Genomic DNA, 20,156 nt, shown 5'->3' with positions numbered 1-20,156 from the left:
TTATTGACAATTACAAGGGCAGTGCACTGATTTTACACTACTTCAGTTCACCCGTCATGGTTATTTCTACTCAGCCTGTCAGAACAGCTGTATAATGCTTTGGTGGATGGGTGGGTCTCTAAGTGTGAAAAAAAAACAAACACTAAAACTGATGATATCATCAGGGTCAGCTTGGGTTTAGAGGCTTTAAATTTCTAACAGGAAGCCTGAGTTACAAACAGAGGGTGTGGAGAATTTTCTAGATAGGGAGGGTATGATGAAAGCTATAAAGTTTAATTATTTGAAATGTAAGATCCAGTGCCCTGGGGACTTTACTCCTACTTGGGACTAAAAGTCAGGATATTTCAGCGTCTGCTGCACCAATAAACTGCTGCTGTTCTCTCCAACTTCATGGTAGTGCAACACCAAGACACTGGAGTACCTTTTGAATAAAGTTATTAATTGCACCGTACAACCCATTTATACTTGAATTTGATATTATTCTGCATCACACTTGTTTTATTTAGTAATTCCTCATGTATTAACATCATGGTTTTAAGATCTTTGCATCAGACCAATAGGATCGGGTGCATAAAAAACACTAATCAAAGCAGAAAATAAACTGAAATAACATTAAAGTAGAAAAAGAAGAAAAAAATAAAGGGGTGGGGCAACTCTTGTAAATCATGTTCTTCTATTGGACTAAAAATAAAGTTCAATTCATTACTTTTTTATTTTTCATGGTTTTGAGGGCATTCGTATAAGAAATAAACTTATTATGAAAATACATATACTTTGATTTGTGTGTATAAAAATATGAAAATAGTCATCTTTCCATAAGAAATCTGTATCACATTTTAAATATCAAATGTTGTATAAAAAATTTGATAAAGATTTATTGGGGGTAAAAAAAAAAAAAAAGTTTCTTTCAGAGATGGTGCTTTTATTTTGAAAATGTAATTGAAAGACGTTGACAGGAAGTCTTATTTTATCGAGCGGAAGTTGGTGCCCGTGTGGGTCTGTGTTGTCAGCTGACTGGCAGCGGCTCCTCCAGCCGTCACAACACCGTGTGAGCTGGCTTTAGCCGAGGCTGTGCGGTCGGACCGGGGCTGGGTAATGTTTCCCGAAGCCAGAACCGTAGACGGAGGTTTGCGCACCACCAACCCATGGCGGCCGAAATTCAGCCCCAACCGCAGGCTCGGAAGCCGTGTCTGCTGAGCAAGATCGAGGCTTTCCAAGATGTGGTGAGCACGGCGGTCATCATCCCCAAGGAAGACGGTGTCATCAGCGTGTCTGAGGACAGGTGAGCTCTGACCACACGCTTTTACCTCCAAGTCTCACTTCACAACCGACACCTGCCTTGTTTCCCCCTCCCCTCTAAACACAACAGCGTCCCCGCTCGGCTGAGCTCGAGCCCCCGTCCAGGCTTCACCATTTCTGTTTGTTTATGGTCACAGGAAAAACTAAAAACAGCCGTAAAATTACCATAAAAGAAGTCAGCTGACTCCGCCATTTGAGCTCATTACATTACATGCTAGTTAACCACAGTGTGCTCTTTGAACACAGCGGCTAACGTTAGCTAGCTAGCTAGCTAGCTACCACGAAATGAGCCAATTCAGGGACAACAGAGTCTCTCTGAGCCTCTGTTGGTGGCTCTGACGGGTTTTGCAGGGCTGCTGCGTTACAGTGTTAGATTCACTAGTCAGAATAAGTAATGCAATTTCCACCCTCGTTCTCCCAATGTGTGTGTGTGTGTGTGTGTGTGTGTGTTTAGTCTATTAGCATGTGCAATGGCTTGAGGATGAGTGAGAGTCTTTGCATGTCCTCTTTGCAACACCTGTGCAATATCAGCTGCCTTTGTTTCTAGTTATGTTTGTCAATTTATTATTGTGTGACCCATAGAGCTGATTCAGGATCCATATATGACTTGTTACAGTGCTGATGCATTTCAGGAAAGATGATTTTAGTTTGAAAATATGAACTAAATAGATGATAATGCATCTTCTTAGCAGGCTGAGGTGTCAAAACAAGGCTGTTCAAGTTGTTTTCGTGCCAGTGTCCATGTGGAGAAAAGGCCCTAGTCGATGCCTATGAGACCTTTAGTGTTTCTTGATGACCGAGTCTTAATTTGATCACTATTCAATTTCACTCAGCAGTAAATATCTCTGCTAGTGGGGACAGCGATGGAGTGAGGAGGTGTGCAGGTCAGGTGTAAATACACCACATCACAGTCGTCTTAGACTCCTCTTTGCTCTTGTTCAGTGTCCCGAAATATGAAAATGTTTGGTGCCATTTGTTTGTAGAATAAGCCAAATAAAGTGAGCATCATTTTGGCACAGCACCTCGTCTGGGGAGACCTGGAATTTTCCACACCCCTGTAGAGCTGCGGGTGCCAGCTACAGTATCATCACATTGTAATTCAATAAGCTCCGACTGTGCGTCCTCCCATGTTGCTCCTGCGTCAACACAGACGGGATTTGACAGCAGGCCAGTATCCTTCTCGGTGGCAGTGAAATCTTGAAAAGTTTGTCCTCGACCAAGGAAACACAACGTTTGGGAGGCTCCAGTTCTTCGATGTCTAACTCAGTCTGTGTTTGAGTTAAATGTGCAAAATCAGGCTATTGAATGTATATTATAGCTTATGTTGCTCTTCCATTGAAAAAAATATACAATGTATTTTCCCTATTATTATATTTCCCATATTTTCTATTATAAATATCTATATTTGGATATTTAAAATGTTATATTCATGTTTCTTGATTATGCACCAATATATGAAGGTAAATTCCTTAGCAATAAACCTAATTTTCTAATTCTGAAAAGGCTGGTAAAGCTTTGTGATCAGTGATGGAAGTACAGTCACATATTTCACAGAAATGTGGAGATAATTTCCGGCCGAGCTGGGAAGTGAGCAGCATTGTCCATCACTGATCTGTCCCTTTTTTTTTAAAAAGCCAAAGCTTCACAACAACAAATGATTTCATGTGTGCATACATTCGCAACACAAGCCCACCTTTATTTTCCCAGCAAGCTTTTGTTCAGTATGTTCAGATGATGGTGTGATCAGCTATAAAATGAGGTCTGCCAGCCACTCAGGGGTTGTCCAGTTCAAAGAGGTTGTGACCTTTCAACGGTCAATTTCAGATCTTTGCACACAGAACTGTCCCACGATGAACCCATCACATCTTAGAGGTGGATTTTGACCTTGTAAATGTTGGCTAGCTACCTTTTCCCATTATCTTCCCAGGAGTTATTACTAAATTATCACTTATAGTGCTATAAATATTCTGTTAAAGCGACATGGTTTCACCCCACAGGACGATTCGGGTGTGGTTGAAGAGGGACAGCGGGCAGTACTGGCCCAGCGTCTACCACACAATGACGTGTAAGTATTCTTGCTTTCTCTCTCGCCTGTGTGTGCGTATGTGTAGATTTTTTACTTTTTGTTTCATGGCCTCGAGGCTATGACTGCGTTTTTATAAGATGAATGATTGTCGTGTTCAGTGTAATCAAATAATCCATGAATATGTATGAGTGTGTAACTTCAGTAATCAAAGTCGCACAGATAACATGCACTTCTTGGAGCAGGTCTGTTGCTCACTCCTGCTCATCCTCCGTGTTTGCTGTCATCATGTGCGAGTGTCTCCTCCTCGTCACGACCGGCATAATAAATGAATCGGACTCGGCTCCTCAGAATGACATAAAAGAGTTCAATTGCTCCTGAAATTAGATTCGGTGTCTGAGCTCCCGTAAGATCGTTCACTCTCCTCTCCTCGGTGCTGCAGTGCTGCATGTCGGTGACACTCTTTGTCCTTGTTTCTCTCCAGTTGTGCAACAGAAGGAAATCCCGTGCTACCATCAGCAAGATCTGTAGCTTACAATAGCAGCACTGGAGGCTGCGTAATGTTAAACACTGTAGTTTACTGATAGAGGATCTGAGTATTGGTGTGCCAAAGATAAAATAATAACCACTACTTCCAGGATTTACAGATGTAGTTCATCTTATTTTGACTAAAATTGGATAACAGAAGTAGAGAGAAGTCCTTCCTGAATGGAAACGTGATCTAGTTCTTCACTAAGTAAGAGGATTTTAAGGCACTTTTGCATTTTTTGAGGGTTTTTTGTGTCCTAACCCTCAGCCATGTCCAGGAAATTGCAACAGCCAACTGTTATCCAAAGTGCTCAGAAACGTCTAAATTATCTGCAGTATATGCATCTGGGGGTTATTTTCACCACACTCAATCATCCAAACAGGATTTCAGCAGAAAGGACGCTCTCTAGAGACTCGTACCGGCTCACACTGTATCTTCCAAAAAAACAACAGTGTCAGCTTGTCATCAGTATCCTCTGCACTTCACCATAAACAATAGTTTTCCTTGTGTAGCATGAGTCTATAACTCGCATTTCACTGTGCAATCCTCATAGAATGACAAATAAATTGACCTTGGACCTTAAGGCTTGCAAATTTGGTATCTGCAGGGCAACTGGTTGAGTATTTCAGCTGCATTTATTTTCTGATTCTGATGTTTTTGACCTGGAGCTGCTGAAAGTTGGCATTTTTTTGCTGCTATTCCAGTATATTTAAATGTGGCAATGCAAAAAATACAGTTTAAACAACAATATTAGTTCATGTCCACCCTGGACAGGTCGCCAGTCAGTCAGACAATCATTCACTCTCCCATTCACACCTACAGACAGTTAAGAGTCACAAATTAACCAGGGAATGAGTATGAGTGTTCATGTGTAACACTTAAGTGTTGTTGGTTGTTTCACTGCCAACGTTCTCCAATCACTATTGCTGTGTTTCCAAATCTTGGTCCTGTGAGCCTGTTTTCCTGCCCCAACACTCCTGATTTAAATGATTAGGTTGTTATCAGGTCCTGCAGAGCTTGATGATGAGCTGATCATCTGAATCAGGTGTGTTGGAGCAGGGAAACATCTAAAACATGCAGGGCAGTGGATCTGGAAACACTGGATTACTGGCTTTCAAAAGCATACGAGCACAATAATGCTGAGACTTGTGCCACAACAGACCAGAAATCATAAAACAATACAAATTCCCATAAAAAAATTGCAATCTAGACGGAAAAGTTTTCCCAAAATGACGATAACATGCCCACACACACAGGCAGGAGGAGTGTTCACGGTTGTTCTTGCTTGTCTTTGTGTCTCCAGCGTCGTGCTCCTGTATGTCCTTTAACCCAGAGACCAGGAGGCTGTCCCTGGGGATGGATACTGGAAGTATTTGTGTAAGTTTAAGCACCGATGTCCTTCCCTATATACAACAACCCCCCCCCCCGGCCTTCCCTTGTTTTCCTCACTGTTTACTTTTCTCACTGTTTCAGTAGTCATCACCTGCATTTCTGTCAGTTATGTCAGTTCTGCAGCTCTAATTGCATGTATTTTGGTGAAACTGTTGACTGCTCCAGTGCAACAGGAATGTTTCTGGTGGGTTTGTTTATTCAACTGGAATGAGAGCTGTGTCAGGTCACTGTGATCTCTTGTGTTGGAAAACATCTGAATGTTGTCTCCATCATCTTCAGAGTGGAACACATTGTGGTTTACTTGGTATTAGGTCAGATACTTACTGATCCTTAATTTCATAGTGGCTGATTTCCAGCCTCTAAATTACAATCTTTCTCTGCTCTGGTAATGTTTCCGAGTAATTCTGCCCCACTAGCACGTGGGCAGAAGGGCGCTGTTGTTAGTCAGCACATTTGTTTATCCAGCGTTTTAGCCAGGATGCCTTAAAATGCACTATTATATTCATGGTCCCCAGGTGATATTTCCTTATGCTTTCAGTGAGCCCCTCCTGCAGCAATGTTGGCTCAAATTTCCCCCTTGATCCACATAAACTTGACAAACTATTTAAAAACTGGTGCCCTGACTGTGGATATTCACTTAGAGGATGATACCACGAGCTTTCCTTTCCACATTTTGTTTTTTTATTATTTTCCAGCAAGAATGACCAAACCCTGACTGGCAGATCTGTTCTGTTTAATTCTCCTCAGAGCCACTGTTACATTTGAAAGATATTTCTTAATGTAATTTCTTAGATTTATTTACTAAGGAGCAGTCTTACATCCTAGACTGAGAACTCATTTATTTTGGATTTACTGTCAATTTCCCTTCCTGATTACCCTCAAACCTCAATAAACAGCAGAATAACAGCAGAGTGGACACTGCAGCCTCTAGTGGTCACTAGTCAGACGTTTTATTCTTCCACAAACTCTGACACAGGTTGTACTGCACCACGCTGGCCTGTACTGTACCAGGTCGTACAGTCTAGCATGTTTTTATCGTCCAGTTTTTTGTTTTGTTAATTGAGAATTTCACTGTGGGAGTCGATTGTTTTGGAACAAGCTGATCCGGCACAGTCTGTCAGACAGAAACATAACGGTTCTTCTTTTTTTATTGGTGGTGGCCTCAGGGGAAAGAGCTATTTTCCTTTTCACTGGCCACTGCACAGACCTGCAGCTTTTTTTTCTTAAATAATTTGCATTTGCATTTTTAGAAAACAAAGGTGGTGAGTTTTTATCTTCCTGTGTGACTTCTGTGAGACTTTTCAAATGCTTGTGTAACGTTCAAGTGTTCTATGTGCACACTGAAATTTATCACTAACGCAATTTGTTGCATTATTTGGAAACCCGAGACACTCGTGTGGACACTTATCTCCACTTCCTGTCTTCCAGGAGTTCATCCTGTCAGAAGATTACAATAAGATGACCCCAGCACGCACCTACCAGGGTGAGACAGGAAGTGTGTACGTGTGCGTGCGTGAGTGTGTGTGTGTGTGGGCGTGGATGTGTGTGTGAGTCAATTAATATCACATGTGGAGGAGAGCCAAAAGCACAAAGAAATGGACAGCATATAACTGGAGGGCATGCCTGCCTGCCAGCTATCTGTTTTTAAGGTAGTATAACCACCTCGTGTCTTGTTGCTTGTTGAGTTTGGCTTTTCCTCACCCAGTTTTAAGCCTCCTGCAGCTGTTTCTGTCCCAGTTAATGAATTCAACCTACATTTGAAACTGATGATCATCAGCACCTGTTTGGTAAAACTGGTTAATCACACACCTGACTGTGATCCTACCAAATCCCCGACTGAACCTAGAACTATTGATGCTGCTTTGAAGGCAAAGGGTGGTCACAACAAACATTGATTTGATATGGATTTTACTTCTTTTATTATTTGCTCACTCAAAACATTCTTATTTTACAGCATTTCCTCCATACCTGCCTAAAACCTTTGCAGTTTACTGTATATATTACACGTTTGTGGCAGTTATTTACCTGAAAGTAACAGAAAAAGTACATATGTAAGGTCTTAAAGCTGCTGTGTGCAGGATTTGTAAATGCCTGATTGGGACAAACTGAGAAAGATGCTAATATCAAAACAAAATTCCACTCATACTTCAACTTGCAATTACCTCTCTTTATACAAAAGAAATACAAACCAGGAACTGCCCCTGCCTGCATCGTGAATAGTTTCTTTGTACACTAAAATCAATAATGTAACTGATACCTTCAGACACCTGGTGATGTAGTAACATCAAGCTTATCTTTTAAATATCTTTAATAACAGACCTGTTCCTTGACCCTCACTACGCTCATGGCTTTAAAACATATATTAAAGAGCAAGAGCTCAGATTCTGCAATTCTCTTAAAAAACTCTGGACCGTATTATGATTTATTACTATATATGTAAGTATTATTGCTGTGGCAGCTCCAGGATGATTCACAGGTAATAAAGTCTGCTCAGCTCTGTGTACTTAAGGCTTGGAAAACTCTGCAGCAGCCTGAGGAGTGTTTGTCATAGTTCACAGCTTTCTTTTGAGTGTAACTCACTCAGAAATAACTGGAGCAGAGCCCCGCTGATCGATCTCCACACGCCTGCTCCACAGCCTCGACTACAGTAGATGTTTTTATGGTATGAATGCACATGCAGGCCTTAGAAACGGTGATTGCATTGAGATGAATGCATCAAAACCATCATACACGTGTCTCTGATTGTATGAGAAGACGTACACCTGTATCGCGTGTGGCTGTGTGTACTGTGTAGATCGCTGCATCAGTGTCAGGCAACTTTCTCTTTGTTGGTTAGATCTTTCCAGAAAGAAGCCGGCAATGCATCCATCATTATTCTGTAGTGTAGCACCATCTCTCTGCTTTCTGTGCAGCCTCTGCACACTAAATGTGTTGATCATATGCAGCTTTCAAAGTGTTGACACCATCCAATCCAAGATGTCTGGACCCCTGCGCTGAGATTAAAGAGTGTGAAAGTGGATCTCATGTGTTGTATTTCTGTGTGTCCCTGCAGCCCATCAGGGCAGAGTGACAGTGGTGCTGTTTGTGCTGGAGATGGAGTGGCTTCTGAGCACCGGCCAGGACAAAAACTTCACCTGGCACTGCTCAGAGAGTGGCCAGCAGCTGGGGACGCATCGCACCGCCGCCTGGGTTACAGGACTACAGTATCCTTTAATGCCCCCTCCACCTCCCACCTCCCACCTCCCATCCCGGTCTGTTTGTTGTCTGGATTTGTCGGCTACTTGGCCCCTAGAGTGCGCTCAGTGACCCTGACAGCTACACATCCTGCTAAATGGAGTGGATGCTACTAAGTGGGAGGTGATGACCCATCTTTGGTGCTTTGGACTTTTCTAAAATCTCTAATCTGCCTTTTTATTATGGCAACACGGTCTATTTTAAGGCTGCAGCAACATAAGACAGAGATTACCTCCCAGTTAGTTTGCACTAATGGTAGTGGCTAACAATAGGCATCAGTCATGCAGTTGTCAAGGAAACGGTCTGAGTAGGTTTCTGTAATGGCCAGATGAAAGGCTGTGAGTGCTCAGCAGCGACACTGATCCATACCAATGAGCCTGCCATGAGGTCATTAGACTGCTGGGATCCCGCTAGCCTCTACACGGTAACCTGTGTGGGTACCACGGCGAGACGAGCACGGCTGTATTACAAGACTTATGCTGTTCGTGCCATAAGATTTTATAATGTGTCCGCGGAGAAGAAACCCCAAGCAGTGGCAGTTAAACTTATTGTTTGGAGTGACTTATGGTGTGAGAACAAGGGCTGCACTGGCTCCGATTTATGAGCAGCTTGGTGCTGTGAAGTTAAAGTGAAAGATATTCAAATATTCAGACAGCAAAATGGGATGTAATATAAAAGATGGAAGACTGACCGAGTAAATGGGTCATTTAAAACCAAGGCCTGGAAAATATGGCTGTCTAGAAAACCTTCTGGTTCATTATCGGTGTGTGTTTTATTTTGGTAGCTTAGGGAACATTTCTGATGATGTTAACTTAATGAAATGTCGCAGTGGATTGGGGAGGAGAGAGAGGAGCCACTGGTCGAGATCTTCACACGTCTTTTCACTTGTAAATCGTCTAATCTGTTCTCACGGGTTCCCAGATAGAAAACAATAAAAACTCAGACAGTTTTTTTTTAAAGTATTTCATGTGGGTACTTGGTTGTTCTTAGCAGTCAGTGTTTGTTCCCTCTACAATGTGGACAGTGCTGTAATGATTCTGGTCTGTTGTGACTTAACGAGGTCAGAGGACTGTGACTAAATGGCCGGAGAAAGAGCCAAGAGTCATTCACTGACACACTGCAATTCGTTTGCTGCCTAATGTTACATTGAAACTGCAGCGGGGTTGTTTTGTTTTTCTTATTTCGTCATGTTTTTGGGACCAGGAACAGATAAATATCCAAATAACTAGTATTATTATTATTATTAGTAGTAGTTTCCCAGCAGGACGTCGTTTTCTGCTGCTTTGACCTTAATCTCATCCCAGGTTTGATGTGGAGACGAGACACGCCTTCGTAGGGGACCAGTCGGGTCAGGTGACCATCCTGAAGCTGGAGCAGGACAGCTGCAGCCTGGTCACCACCTTCAAGGGACACACAGGTACACCTCACACACAGTTTGTTGATTCTCTCCATCATTGTCTTTGGGTTTGAACATTTCAAGACGTTCTACTATATTGTTATGGACGTTTTTCATTATTTTCAGGCATTTTATAACCTGAGCACTTGTTCTTTTAATCAAGAACTCTGAGCTACAACATGATAGGAAAAAAAAAACATGCATGTTCTTATTACATTTGTTCAGATGCAGCTACGTCTCTAAGCTCAGATAATTTTTGCACAGCCCTTACAAATATTAATTTGTGTGAATGAACAACTGTTCTTTTGTCCTGTGCCTCTTTAATATGAGAGAAAGAGAAGCTGTTACTTAATGCAGATCACAGAGACATTAATTAATCATGTTTATCTATAAAACTGCCAGACACGGCTTTACAAATAAGAAAATAACAGTAAATAACACCCAGTAGTTAAATAATGACAACTTTTTGCAGGAATGTTTTTGTCGGGAAGAAGAAAAAACTACATCTTCAAGCTTAAACGATTTCTGTAATATTTAGAGGACTCTCACACAAACCACCAAGGTTCATGCAGGAGCTGCATTAAATTCACATCATAGTCGATGCTAGACAGCCCCTGTGAATCTGTGTTGTCCTCAGGCAGGTTGTGGATTTATTTATCCAGTTAAGAAGTGATTTGAAGAGCTTTAAGTTCCTGGGGGTCTTGAACGTTCAAGAAAAATCTTTTTGCGGCTCTCATTGTGGAATCTGCTTCAACAAAGGAGGCAGTGAAAAATGTATTTTATATTGTCTTAAATAGGACTTGGTGGTTGGAGTTAAGGGATAAAGAGACATCCAAACTGGTTTGAAGATGAGTTCAGGGTCAGCTACAAAGCATTTTTGTCACATTCAGGTGACGGCTCAGCACTGAGCGCTTTCTAAAACATCATAACATGGAACAAGATGCAAACAGATATTTCCAAGCAGTCACTTATATCAACACTACCAGTCCTACAGATTAGCTTGTAGGCTCATCACACAAAAAAAAACCAGTTGCAAAAGAAATAATAGCTTTTAAACTAAAATAAAGAAGCGTTGTGAGAACTAGAGCATGACGGCCCCGAGGAGTTCCTAAATTCATCGATTTGGATTAATAATAAACAGCTTTAAAACTCTTGCTCAGAGCTGTGATGATATTTAGTGCACTGGTGGCCTTGGCCCGATGTTTGTCCTCGTTAATAGACCGTGTGTGTGTGACTTTGTGCTGATGTGTTTCACTCACATTATTTGTCCTTCTCTGTGTGTGTGTGTGTGTGTGTGTTTTATACTTTGCCCCAGGTAACGTGACGGCGCTGTGTTGGGACCCGGTCCAGAGGGTGCTGTTCTCCGGCAGCTCAGACCACTCCATCATCATGTGGGACATCGGAGGGCGCAAAGGCACTGCCATCGAACTGCAAGGACACAAGTAAGACTCACAAACATCCACTCTTGAATGTGTCTGTCGCAATTTAGCTAAATTATCTGTTTGTTTGTTTTTTCTCCTGTGGTATCACCAAGTTATTTATACTGTACCATTTTAGTGTTTTAATGTGAATGTGTTGTCATTTGTTTTTGTAGCAAACCCAAAGCGCTGCTGTGGAATTATGAAAGACATGCTCCTTGTAATTTTACACACTGGCCTTGTGCTTAAATAACCCTCAGAGTAGAGCTGCAATGATTAGTTGATTACCGTATTTACCGGACTATAGAGCGCATTGGAATATAAGGCGCACCCACTAAATTTTAAAAGAAAAAAATATTTTTACATATATGAGCCGCAGCAGATATATACGTTGTGAAATGAGATATTTACACAGAAAGATTTTGAAATAGTCCGGTAAATATGGTAGTTTTCAGCTGTTATATTAATTGCTAACTATTTTGATTACGATCAATGTTTTAATCTCTTAATTTCTTAAGAAAAAAAGTCAAAAAGCTTCTCGAATCAGAATATTTTCTGTTTATTTTTACTCGTCTATGACTGTAAACTGAATATCTTTGTTTTGTGGACAAAAGAAGAACCACATCACCATTTTCTTACATGTTACAGACCAAACAACTGTTTGTTCAATCAAGAAAATAATCAGTGGATTACTTGACAATGAAAGCAGTCATTAGTTGCAGACCCACTCCAGAGTAACGTCCTGTGAAAGCTGCAAAGACGATCTCGACGTCATCAGATTAATGGAAAGGCACAAGGTTGAATAAACATAACAAGAGATACTAATGTTTTTCTTGTACTGCCTTCTTTGAATGTTAGGATTTTCTGTTCTTCTCTGTTTTCTAACATTATAAATTAAAAATGTCTGGGTTTTGGACTAAAAACAGTGATTCTTAAGACGTCACTTTAGATTTTAGGAATTTGTGAAAAACTTTTCTCACAATTTTCTGACATTTTATAGATCAAGCGATGAGTCGATTAATGCAGAAAATAATGATGAAAATGAATGAAAATCTTGATCTTTTTTTTCATCATCAACTGATTATGAAACCTAATCGTTAGTAGCGAAAGTGTTACAGAAATATTACAGGTGTGACTTCGTGAAACTGCCGCTGTGACTTCTCCATGAGAGTGAATTGGGTGCTAATTTCTGAGACATGAGACCAGCCTGTTAAACTATTTTTAACGAGACGTATGTTTAAAGGCAGCGACGTTTGAAAAGGGCCCATCTGTCTGTCTAAATTAAAATAAAAAAAGAAAGGAAAAGATGGATTTTAATGCGACACAACTGTTTTCTGGCATAGTTGTAAGAAGACACAGCAAAAACCAGTCCATGTTAACATGCCAGGACACCTTCGCCTCTGCTCTGTTCTTTTTAATTCAGCGCTTCCTTCATTTGTTGTCCCGTGTGTGTGTGTGTTTATTCTCTACAGTGACAAGGTCCAGGGCCTGTGCTACGCCTCACACACTCGTCAGCTCATCTCCTGCAGCTCAGATGGAGGCATCGTCATCTGGAACATGGACGTAACGCGACAAGAGGTGAGAGAGAGAGGAGGAGGAGGAGGAGGAGGAGGAGGAGGAGGAGGAGGAAGCAGCAGACTGTGATCAGCAGACTGAACTGTGACACATGGTGGAGAGAAATATGGGAATGGGTCATGGACATAATGAGACACAGACCAGTGTGTTAGATGAACTACTGATGTTTGCTCTCCGTCCTACTGTAGAATACAGTTCCTCAGGAGATCCATGAAAAGCCACTAGATTAGCAGACTGCTCTTTGATTTTCGCTCTTGCAAACGCACACACAGTCTAGCTCCAGTCTCCTATCCCCCTGTGCCCTGCCAGTCTCCACACAGTTAGTTAGGACTTGATTGCTTCTTTATTTACCCAGCGTCACTTTTATTCTCCACCAGCGTCGCTCAGTTGTGTCTCAATCGCTATTTTATGGCCCCGATTCTCAATTGTGTTTGAGGTTTCCCTTGATTGTTTGTTTGTGTGACGTGCCCAGTATGTGCTGTGTGCGTGATGCACTACACTTCTCATAAAACCTGCTAAATGTGTCCTCCTTGCACCAAAATGTCCGCTTAGCTGAGGGGAAACTCTCGTACAGCACCACCTCCTGAAAATGATTATTCTAAGCTGCTCTTAAACAGGGAAGGCACCTGAGACCAAGCTCTCTTTTTCAAGGGCGCCCTGATTACAGGACTTTTCTACATCAATGAAAACACGAGAAAGTTACACTTAACATCAGCATTTATCTACAACAAACAGGCCAAAGGACATCGACATCAGGGACAACATCAGTTCATATTAAACAAGTTAATTCACTCCGATCAGGATTAGCTCGTCTAGTTTGACGAGCCTCTGCAGATTGTGTGGGGCGTGATATTTAAAAACCAGTTTAACAGTCTCAGTAGTGAGATAAGAGATAAGAGAGACTTTATTTATCCCACACCGGAGAAATTCACTTGTTACAGCAACAGAGGAGACAGAAAAGGTGCAGAAACACGGGATATAACAAATATAAAAATACATACAGATAAAAAAAAATATATATGTGTGTATATTGCACAGGATATTGCAAATATAGCACTGTGGTAAGAAAACAAATGAGTTGTGAGTTCGTGATTTTCGAGGACCAGATAGTCTTGAGTCTGTGAAAATTATTTTATAGTTGAAAAGACGTGAGATACTCAGGAAGTTTACCAAGAAGTGATTTGTAAATAAACCGAATACAGAGCCGTTGTCTCGACTTTCTCATCCAATGACACATAAAACTTTTACAGCGCTGTACCCATTTTTATTAAGATAATTGTTCTCTAAATTATTATTGGTGTATTTTACATGCATCTTATTGTAATTCTGTATCTGCAGAGTAATGTGATGCTATGATAATGATATTGACTAATTGAAAATGAGCAATAACCCTTTAAACTCTCTCAACGTGAGCCATCGCTGTTATAAACCTAAGGAACCAGGAAACATGTATAATGTACAGACTGTGTGCTTGCTAGACCCCAGAGTGGTTGGACAGCGACTCCTGCCAGAAGTGTGAGCAGCCTTTCTTCTGGAACTTCAAACAGATGTGGGACAGTAAGAAGATTGGACTGCGACAGGTACCGTACAATCACATTCCTTCATCAGTATTGTAAACATCCCAAACAACGTTCCCTGAAGCATGCAGCCCCTCTTCACTCCTGCTACAGTAAAGGCATCCTGTGGCCTCATTCTCCGGATCAGCTTTCTGTTGTGGTCGCTCATTTCATCTGTGTCACAGTTCATGGATACAGTAATAACCTTTTTTTTACTGCACAGCAATCTTGTAGGAGGTGGAGACCATCTTTTTATTGCTAAGTCAATTGGAAACATGGTCTTAAACACTCACATAAACAATATCTCAAGATCATTCACAAGTCTTCAGGGTTGCTTTGCTATTTTCCACTTGACAAGTTTACCACCGAGGCTCGGGACTTTTGACTTGAAGCGACTTGAATATCCTCCCCAAGCCCAAGGACGAAACAATGGTGCCATAAAAAGTTATTATTAACTCTCGACAAGAAACATGCTTTGAATCAGTCCGACAGCAGCCAATCAGCAGCCAAGTGCAGCCAGGAGGAAAAAGTGTTTGTTGCCGTTGGATCAGACCAGCAGACACACAGCAGATGATACGTCAGGTGATCAGATGGACACGTTGTGCCGTCAACAGAGAACAGACTGCAGCAAATGACTGTGACTGTGTGAAAGGAATAAACAGGAGACATTCAAATGATGTTAAATGTGGTGAAGAGTCTGTAAAGACTAGTTTAGGACACAAAATTATTATCCCGACATATTATTTGTCTGAGAAGTCGTCCATGGAAACTGTTTGTAAAGGGGCATCCATCCGTTCATCCATCCACCATTATGTTCCAGTTATCTGGGGTCGGGTCGCGTCCTTCTCCTCATGTAAAGAGGCAGCATGTTCAAAAATTGAACTTGTAACTGGATGACGCACCTGTCTGTCACCACCTGACACAGGCACAGGTGTCATTCTGACGCTTTAGCAGCACCAGAGCTAACTTTTTTTAGGTCATCACACCTAAAACGGCCTGTAGCTTAGCGCCGATTGGTCCTTGGAGCCTGGCGAGAGGGACTCTAGTGTGACGGTGATCTCATGAATCCAGATAATAAAGTTCAGGACTTGGACTTGTTGGTTTTTTGACTTGGGACTTGACTCAGGACCACATAGCCAAGAGTGGTAAGAAACGAGAGTGTTGCTAATGAGTGTGTGTTCCTCAGCACCACTGCAGGAAGTGTGGCCAGGCGGTGTGCGGCAAGTGTTCGTCCAAACGCTCCACCATCCCCCTCATGGGCTTCGAGTTCGAGGTGCGCGTGTGCGACAGCTGCCACGAGTCCATCACCGACGAGGAGTGAGTAACAATCGGCCTCTGTTGTTGTCATGTACTGACCCTTTGTGCTCTCGGCTTTCTGGAGAGCTCATGCGGTAAAGTAACCGGTGTTCCCTTTGTGTCCTCCAGCCGAGCGCCCACGGCCACCTTCCACGACAGCAAGCACAGCATTGTTTACATGCACTATGAGCCCACCACTGGAAATCTGCTCACCTCTGGCACCGACAAGGTTATCAAGGTCTGGATGGGCACAAACAATATCTGTTGTATTCATGAGTCTCAGATAAGACGTGCACACATAGTAACATATAGCAGGGGGAGTTTGTGACTCTGAGAGGAAGAGGAGGTTTGTTGTCCTGGTTTAGTTTGAACATTTTATGTATTCATTTATTTCTAATCTAATTTACTCCCAAATTGATCCCGGCTGCTCCAAACTGACACTTAATATTCGTACTGCCACAACAAATAATAATACTACTATCTTTATCAGGTTGGCCGCAGGTCCTTAAAATGTCTTAAATTCACATAAAAGGTCATAAACAATATTAAATAGTCTTAAATTGTGTTTGGGAAAGTCTTCCACTCTTAAGATGGCTTCACATGTCATCCTGTTACACTGATCATGTAACACCTGCGACTGGCTGTAAGTAGTGATTAATATACTTAAGGGCAAATATATTATTTTCATATTGATAAAGATATTGTAGCAAATGTTCTTTAACTGAACAAGTTATTGTCATTTTGTCCAACTTGTTCTTTTGAAGTCACAACGTGTGCATTTGTACGACCATTTTCACATTTGAAGTTTGTTTTTATTGGTCTTAAAGTTAATGAAACGGGGATTAAAAAGTCTTAAAATGTCTTTAATTCAACCTGCTGATACATGTGGACACTATTTGTATAGCAGACAGTTTACAAAGTGCTTTGACAGACAGCAGAACAGGATACTAGGAGGGATATGACGGCAGAGTGCTGAACAAAAGCAATAAAATGAGTTTGAAACAAGAGGATAAAACAGTAGAGAGAAGAGAAACAGTGAAAACATTTCAAAAATACAAATACATACAAATATAAAATAGTACAAACAACAGGAAATAAAAGATAGAAACCAACACAGAGTAAAAAAAGACATAAAGAGACGTGAAAAAGACGACATCATGTAAAAGTGAGTCTGTAAAAATGGCTTTAAGAAGTGATTTAAAAGAAGTTACCGACATCTTTCAAGTGTTTTTGTTGGTGCAGGCGTTGATCGAGAAGCTTTAATTTCTCCTCTGTGTGTAAACTAAATGTCTGTAGTTATGATTCCACCTGATTACGTCCCGTGTGTACCTGCAGCTATGGGACATGACTCCTGTGGTGTCCTGAGGTCTGCGGGCGACCGGCAGCCAACTGGAGGCTGTGCTCACCAAACTGTGACGGTCTCACGGCAGCAGTCGCACTTGGGAAGAGAAAGGAGGGGAGGCCCGTCCAACGCTATCGATGCCATCGGGGTAATATTTAACAGCGGCTGCTGCACGCTCACAGTGAGGACGCTGCAGACCGGTGAAGCCTGGGAACAGGACGGGCTCTGGTTCACACGGGGTTACAGATGGCTGTGGGTGTCTGTTTGTATGAAGGTGCTGCCGGGTGTGGGATCTGTGTGTGCATATGTGTGTGTCTGTACTGTATAAGTGTGTGTGTGTGTGAGGGGCTGAGGCATGTGACTTTGTGATGTATTGACACACTTTATTTACTTTAATTTTCACACATTCCTGCCAATTTACTTCTGGAAACTCATGAAACAGTGAGTGAAGCACTGTGTCAGCGGGTACCGTCGAACTTTACGTCTGTTACATGTGAAGCGCGTCGTGCGTCTGGACCGTAACTTTAGACTTCAGCATGTAGACATGTAGACATGTTGATGATCTAAGCTGACACTCGTGACTCTTAACTTCTCTGATTTAGTCCTAAAAGTTCAGCTCAGTTCAACAACGCCTCCGAAATGAAGATACGGTTGAAACGACATCTCTCTGAAACAGGATCACTGCACAGGGCCAGACAGGAAGACAAACTGTCCAGTGAGAACGCCTGTAAAACAAACAGCAGCTCTATAAAATAAACTGCTAGAGTCAACACTGCTGAAGCTGTTACAAGCCTCGCCTGTAGGTGGCGCTCAAGAGCATCTCTACAGTGTAACCGCAAACCTTACCGAGCTATTTTCATGCTAATGGGAGGCCCAGGGCGGACTGGAGCTGCAGGTGTGAAACTGTTTATTATCCACAGACTGTACATAAGAGGTGGACTACCGCTTTGAAGCCTTGAGTCTGGCTTTGTGGGCGCCGCCATCTTGGTTTTTTGGAGCCAGATGCGAGGCTCATTCCGCAAAGACAGCCCTCCAGGTAGTCCCGCCCTAAAGAATAACCTGTTTATGGTCCATTTTCCTCTAAATGGGACCATAATTTACTAAATGAACATCCTGCTGTGTTGAAGAAGTAAACTAGCGACTGAGACCAGAAACTAATCAGGAAAACGTTCACTGAGCTGATAAATGAAGCGGCTCATTTTCTCATAGACTTCCATTCATTATTTAAGGAACGTCCGCTTCTTATATACAGTCTTACGGTGTTACATCAGCTGATCCTGGTTTCGATGCTTCATTTCAGCCACACTTTGTGTTCTTTTTATCATGTTCAGGAGCAAAACCAAATCATCCTCCACTTTCTGAATGCGTCAAACTTCTATCAGCAACATTTCAGTGGGCATAATACGACTTTAACCAAGTAAAACAGAGGAAAGTGTTCACACAAAGTCCCTTAAATGAAGCCTGAAGAGCGGCTGTCGTACCTCCGAGCAGCCACTGGAGGAGGCTCTCGCTCAGATAGTGTGTTTCTGTGTGTGAGGACGGTTGGCTGCACGAAGCGACGTCTCTCCAAGAAGTTAGTAATGTTGGATGTGTAGAAAAACCTGGATATGAAACAAACCTCTTTAACCTCACAAAGTCGGCCCATGGTTACAAACTCAAACTCACAGACCTGCATTTTCAATTTAACTCTAAAGTTTGTAAAAACAAATTGTGTCGGGCTAAAATTCGGGGAAATCGATGTAAAAGTGCAGCCATCCGAACATTTTGTTTGATTTGAATATTACACTCATACAGTTTGCATATCTTTGTGTTTATAAATGATAATATCACTCTCTTTTCCAGTTTAAAGAAAATTACACTGAAAATAATGAAATATTTGAACCGTTACAGGGACACTGGTTTCACTGTGGAGCCTTGTCATGATACTGTAGGTGCACACAGTGTTCGTCTAAACTGTCTGAATCCACACTTTGGTTCTTCTAAGTGAAGTCTTCATGCTTCTGAGACGCACACGTCAAGCTAATCAGTGGCAGCACATTCATCAGTGTATCAGGACTGAAAGGAAACTAATTGGTCGCTTTGATTTTGTCGTCGTCGTTACTGGTTTTTGAAGTCACAATACTGTATACTGACTCATGTCAACGCACTGGAATCAAGAGGCTAAAACGTCACAAAACGCTGCTGCGAAGAGAGAAAATGTTTTTTTGTTGTTGTTGTTGTTGTGTTTTATTGATCAGATGGTAATCACGCTGAATCCTTCTCATGTCCGAAGCCCACTGAATATTTTCCAAAGATGTTTGATACTTGGATTGAAAATGAAGTTATGTTAAAGATGTCTGACAGTAGGGAAATGAGAAATTGTAGGTTTGAATGAAAAAACAAAACGTTTGTCTGCACTTTAACAGTTACATAACGGTACATTTACAGCAGCGGTTCACTGAAACGTGTGAACCTGTAGGCACGAAGCGCTTAAAGGACCATACCAGTGTTTTTGCACATTAGATTTTATTTTTGCAGACCACTTTCAAATGTGTGTTTCAAAGGTGTTGTGTTTTTTTTAGGTTGTATTTCCAGGAAACTGTAGATTTCCATCTATTTAATTGTCACTTTGTGTTGAAATTGATGTAAAACTGATTATCAGGAAATGAAAACACCCTGAAAACTAAAACACAGTAGCTTGTTTTGAAAACGGTGGCCTGTGATCATGTTAAGTGTGCAGGATGTGACTAAAATGTGCAAAATCACTGGTGTAGTCCTTAAAATGAAAAATAATAACAAAAAAACACCCCCAGACTGCATGAGTACCAAACCTGCAAAAATACAAAGTACAAGACTTTTATTATATAAACACCTTTTCCTGCTTCGACGTGATCGACAGATTCAGCTCATCTGAGGCCAGTGGTCTATTTTTCTGTTTGCAGGAAAGATAACAGACGTCGTTGTGTGTTTCAGTGTGTCTGTCAATCTAACTGTGTGTGTAAATGACATTAAACGAGCAGGTTCTCCTCCTCGACCAATGCTGAGTGTGTTTGTCGTCTGTCACATCCCAGAAACTAAACTGCAGGACAGCTGCTTCGTCACTCAACTTCCGTTTTG

At 41.7% G+C, this 20,156-nt stretch overlaps 1 protein-coding gene and 1 long non-coding RNA gene across 2 annotated transcripts in view; one reads left to right on the top strand and one right to left on the bottom strand.

The window, feature by feature from the left end:
* The window catches only part of LOC139208052 (uncharacterized), a 101,461-nt gene that overhangs the window by 69,649 nt on the left and 11,656 nt on the right, over positions 1–20,156 (bottom strand). The window lies entirely within an intron of this gene.
* On the top strand, positions 1,007–20,078 carry wdfy2 (WD repeat and FYVE domain containing 2). The gene is made up of 12 exons (XM_070837593.1): positions 1,007–1,282; positions 3,297–3,364; positions 5,155–5,228; positions 6,672–6,726; positions 8,296–8,446; positions 9,782–9,894; positions 11,189–11,315; positions 12,764–12,869; positions 14,345–14,446; positions 15,609–15,739; positions 15,848–15,956; positions 17,054–20,078. Exons 1-12 carry the CDS (start codon positions 1,146–1,148, stop codon positions 17,081–17,083), a joined length of 1,203 nt encoding a protein of 400 aa, XP_070693694.1. The 5' UTR covers positions 1,007–1,145; the 3' UTR covers positions 17,084–20,078.

This window comes from Pempheris klunzingeri, chromosome 10 (assembly GCF_042242105.1).
Source record: "Pempheris klunzingeri isolate RE-2024b chromosome 10, fPemKlu1.hap1, whole genome shotgun sequence".
NCBI lineage: Eukaryota > Metazoa > Chordata > Actinopteri > Acropomatiformes > Pempheridae > Pempheris > Pempheris klunzingeri.
This window is presented reverse-complemented; position numbering and strand designations above follow the sequence as displayed.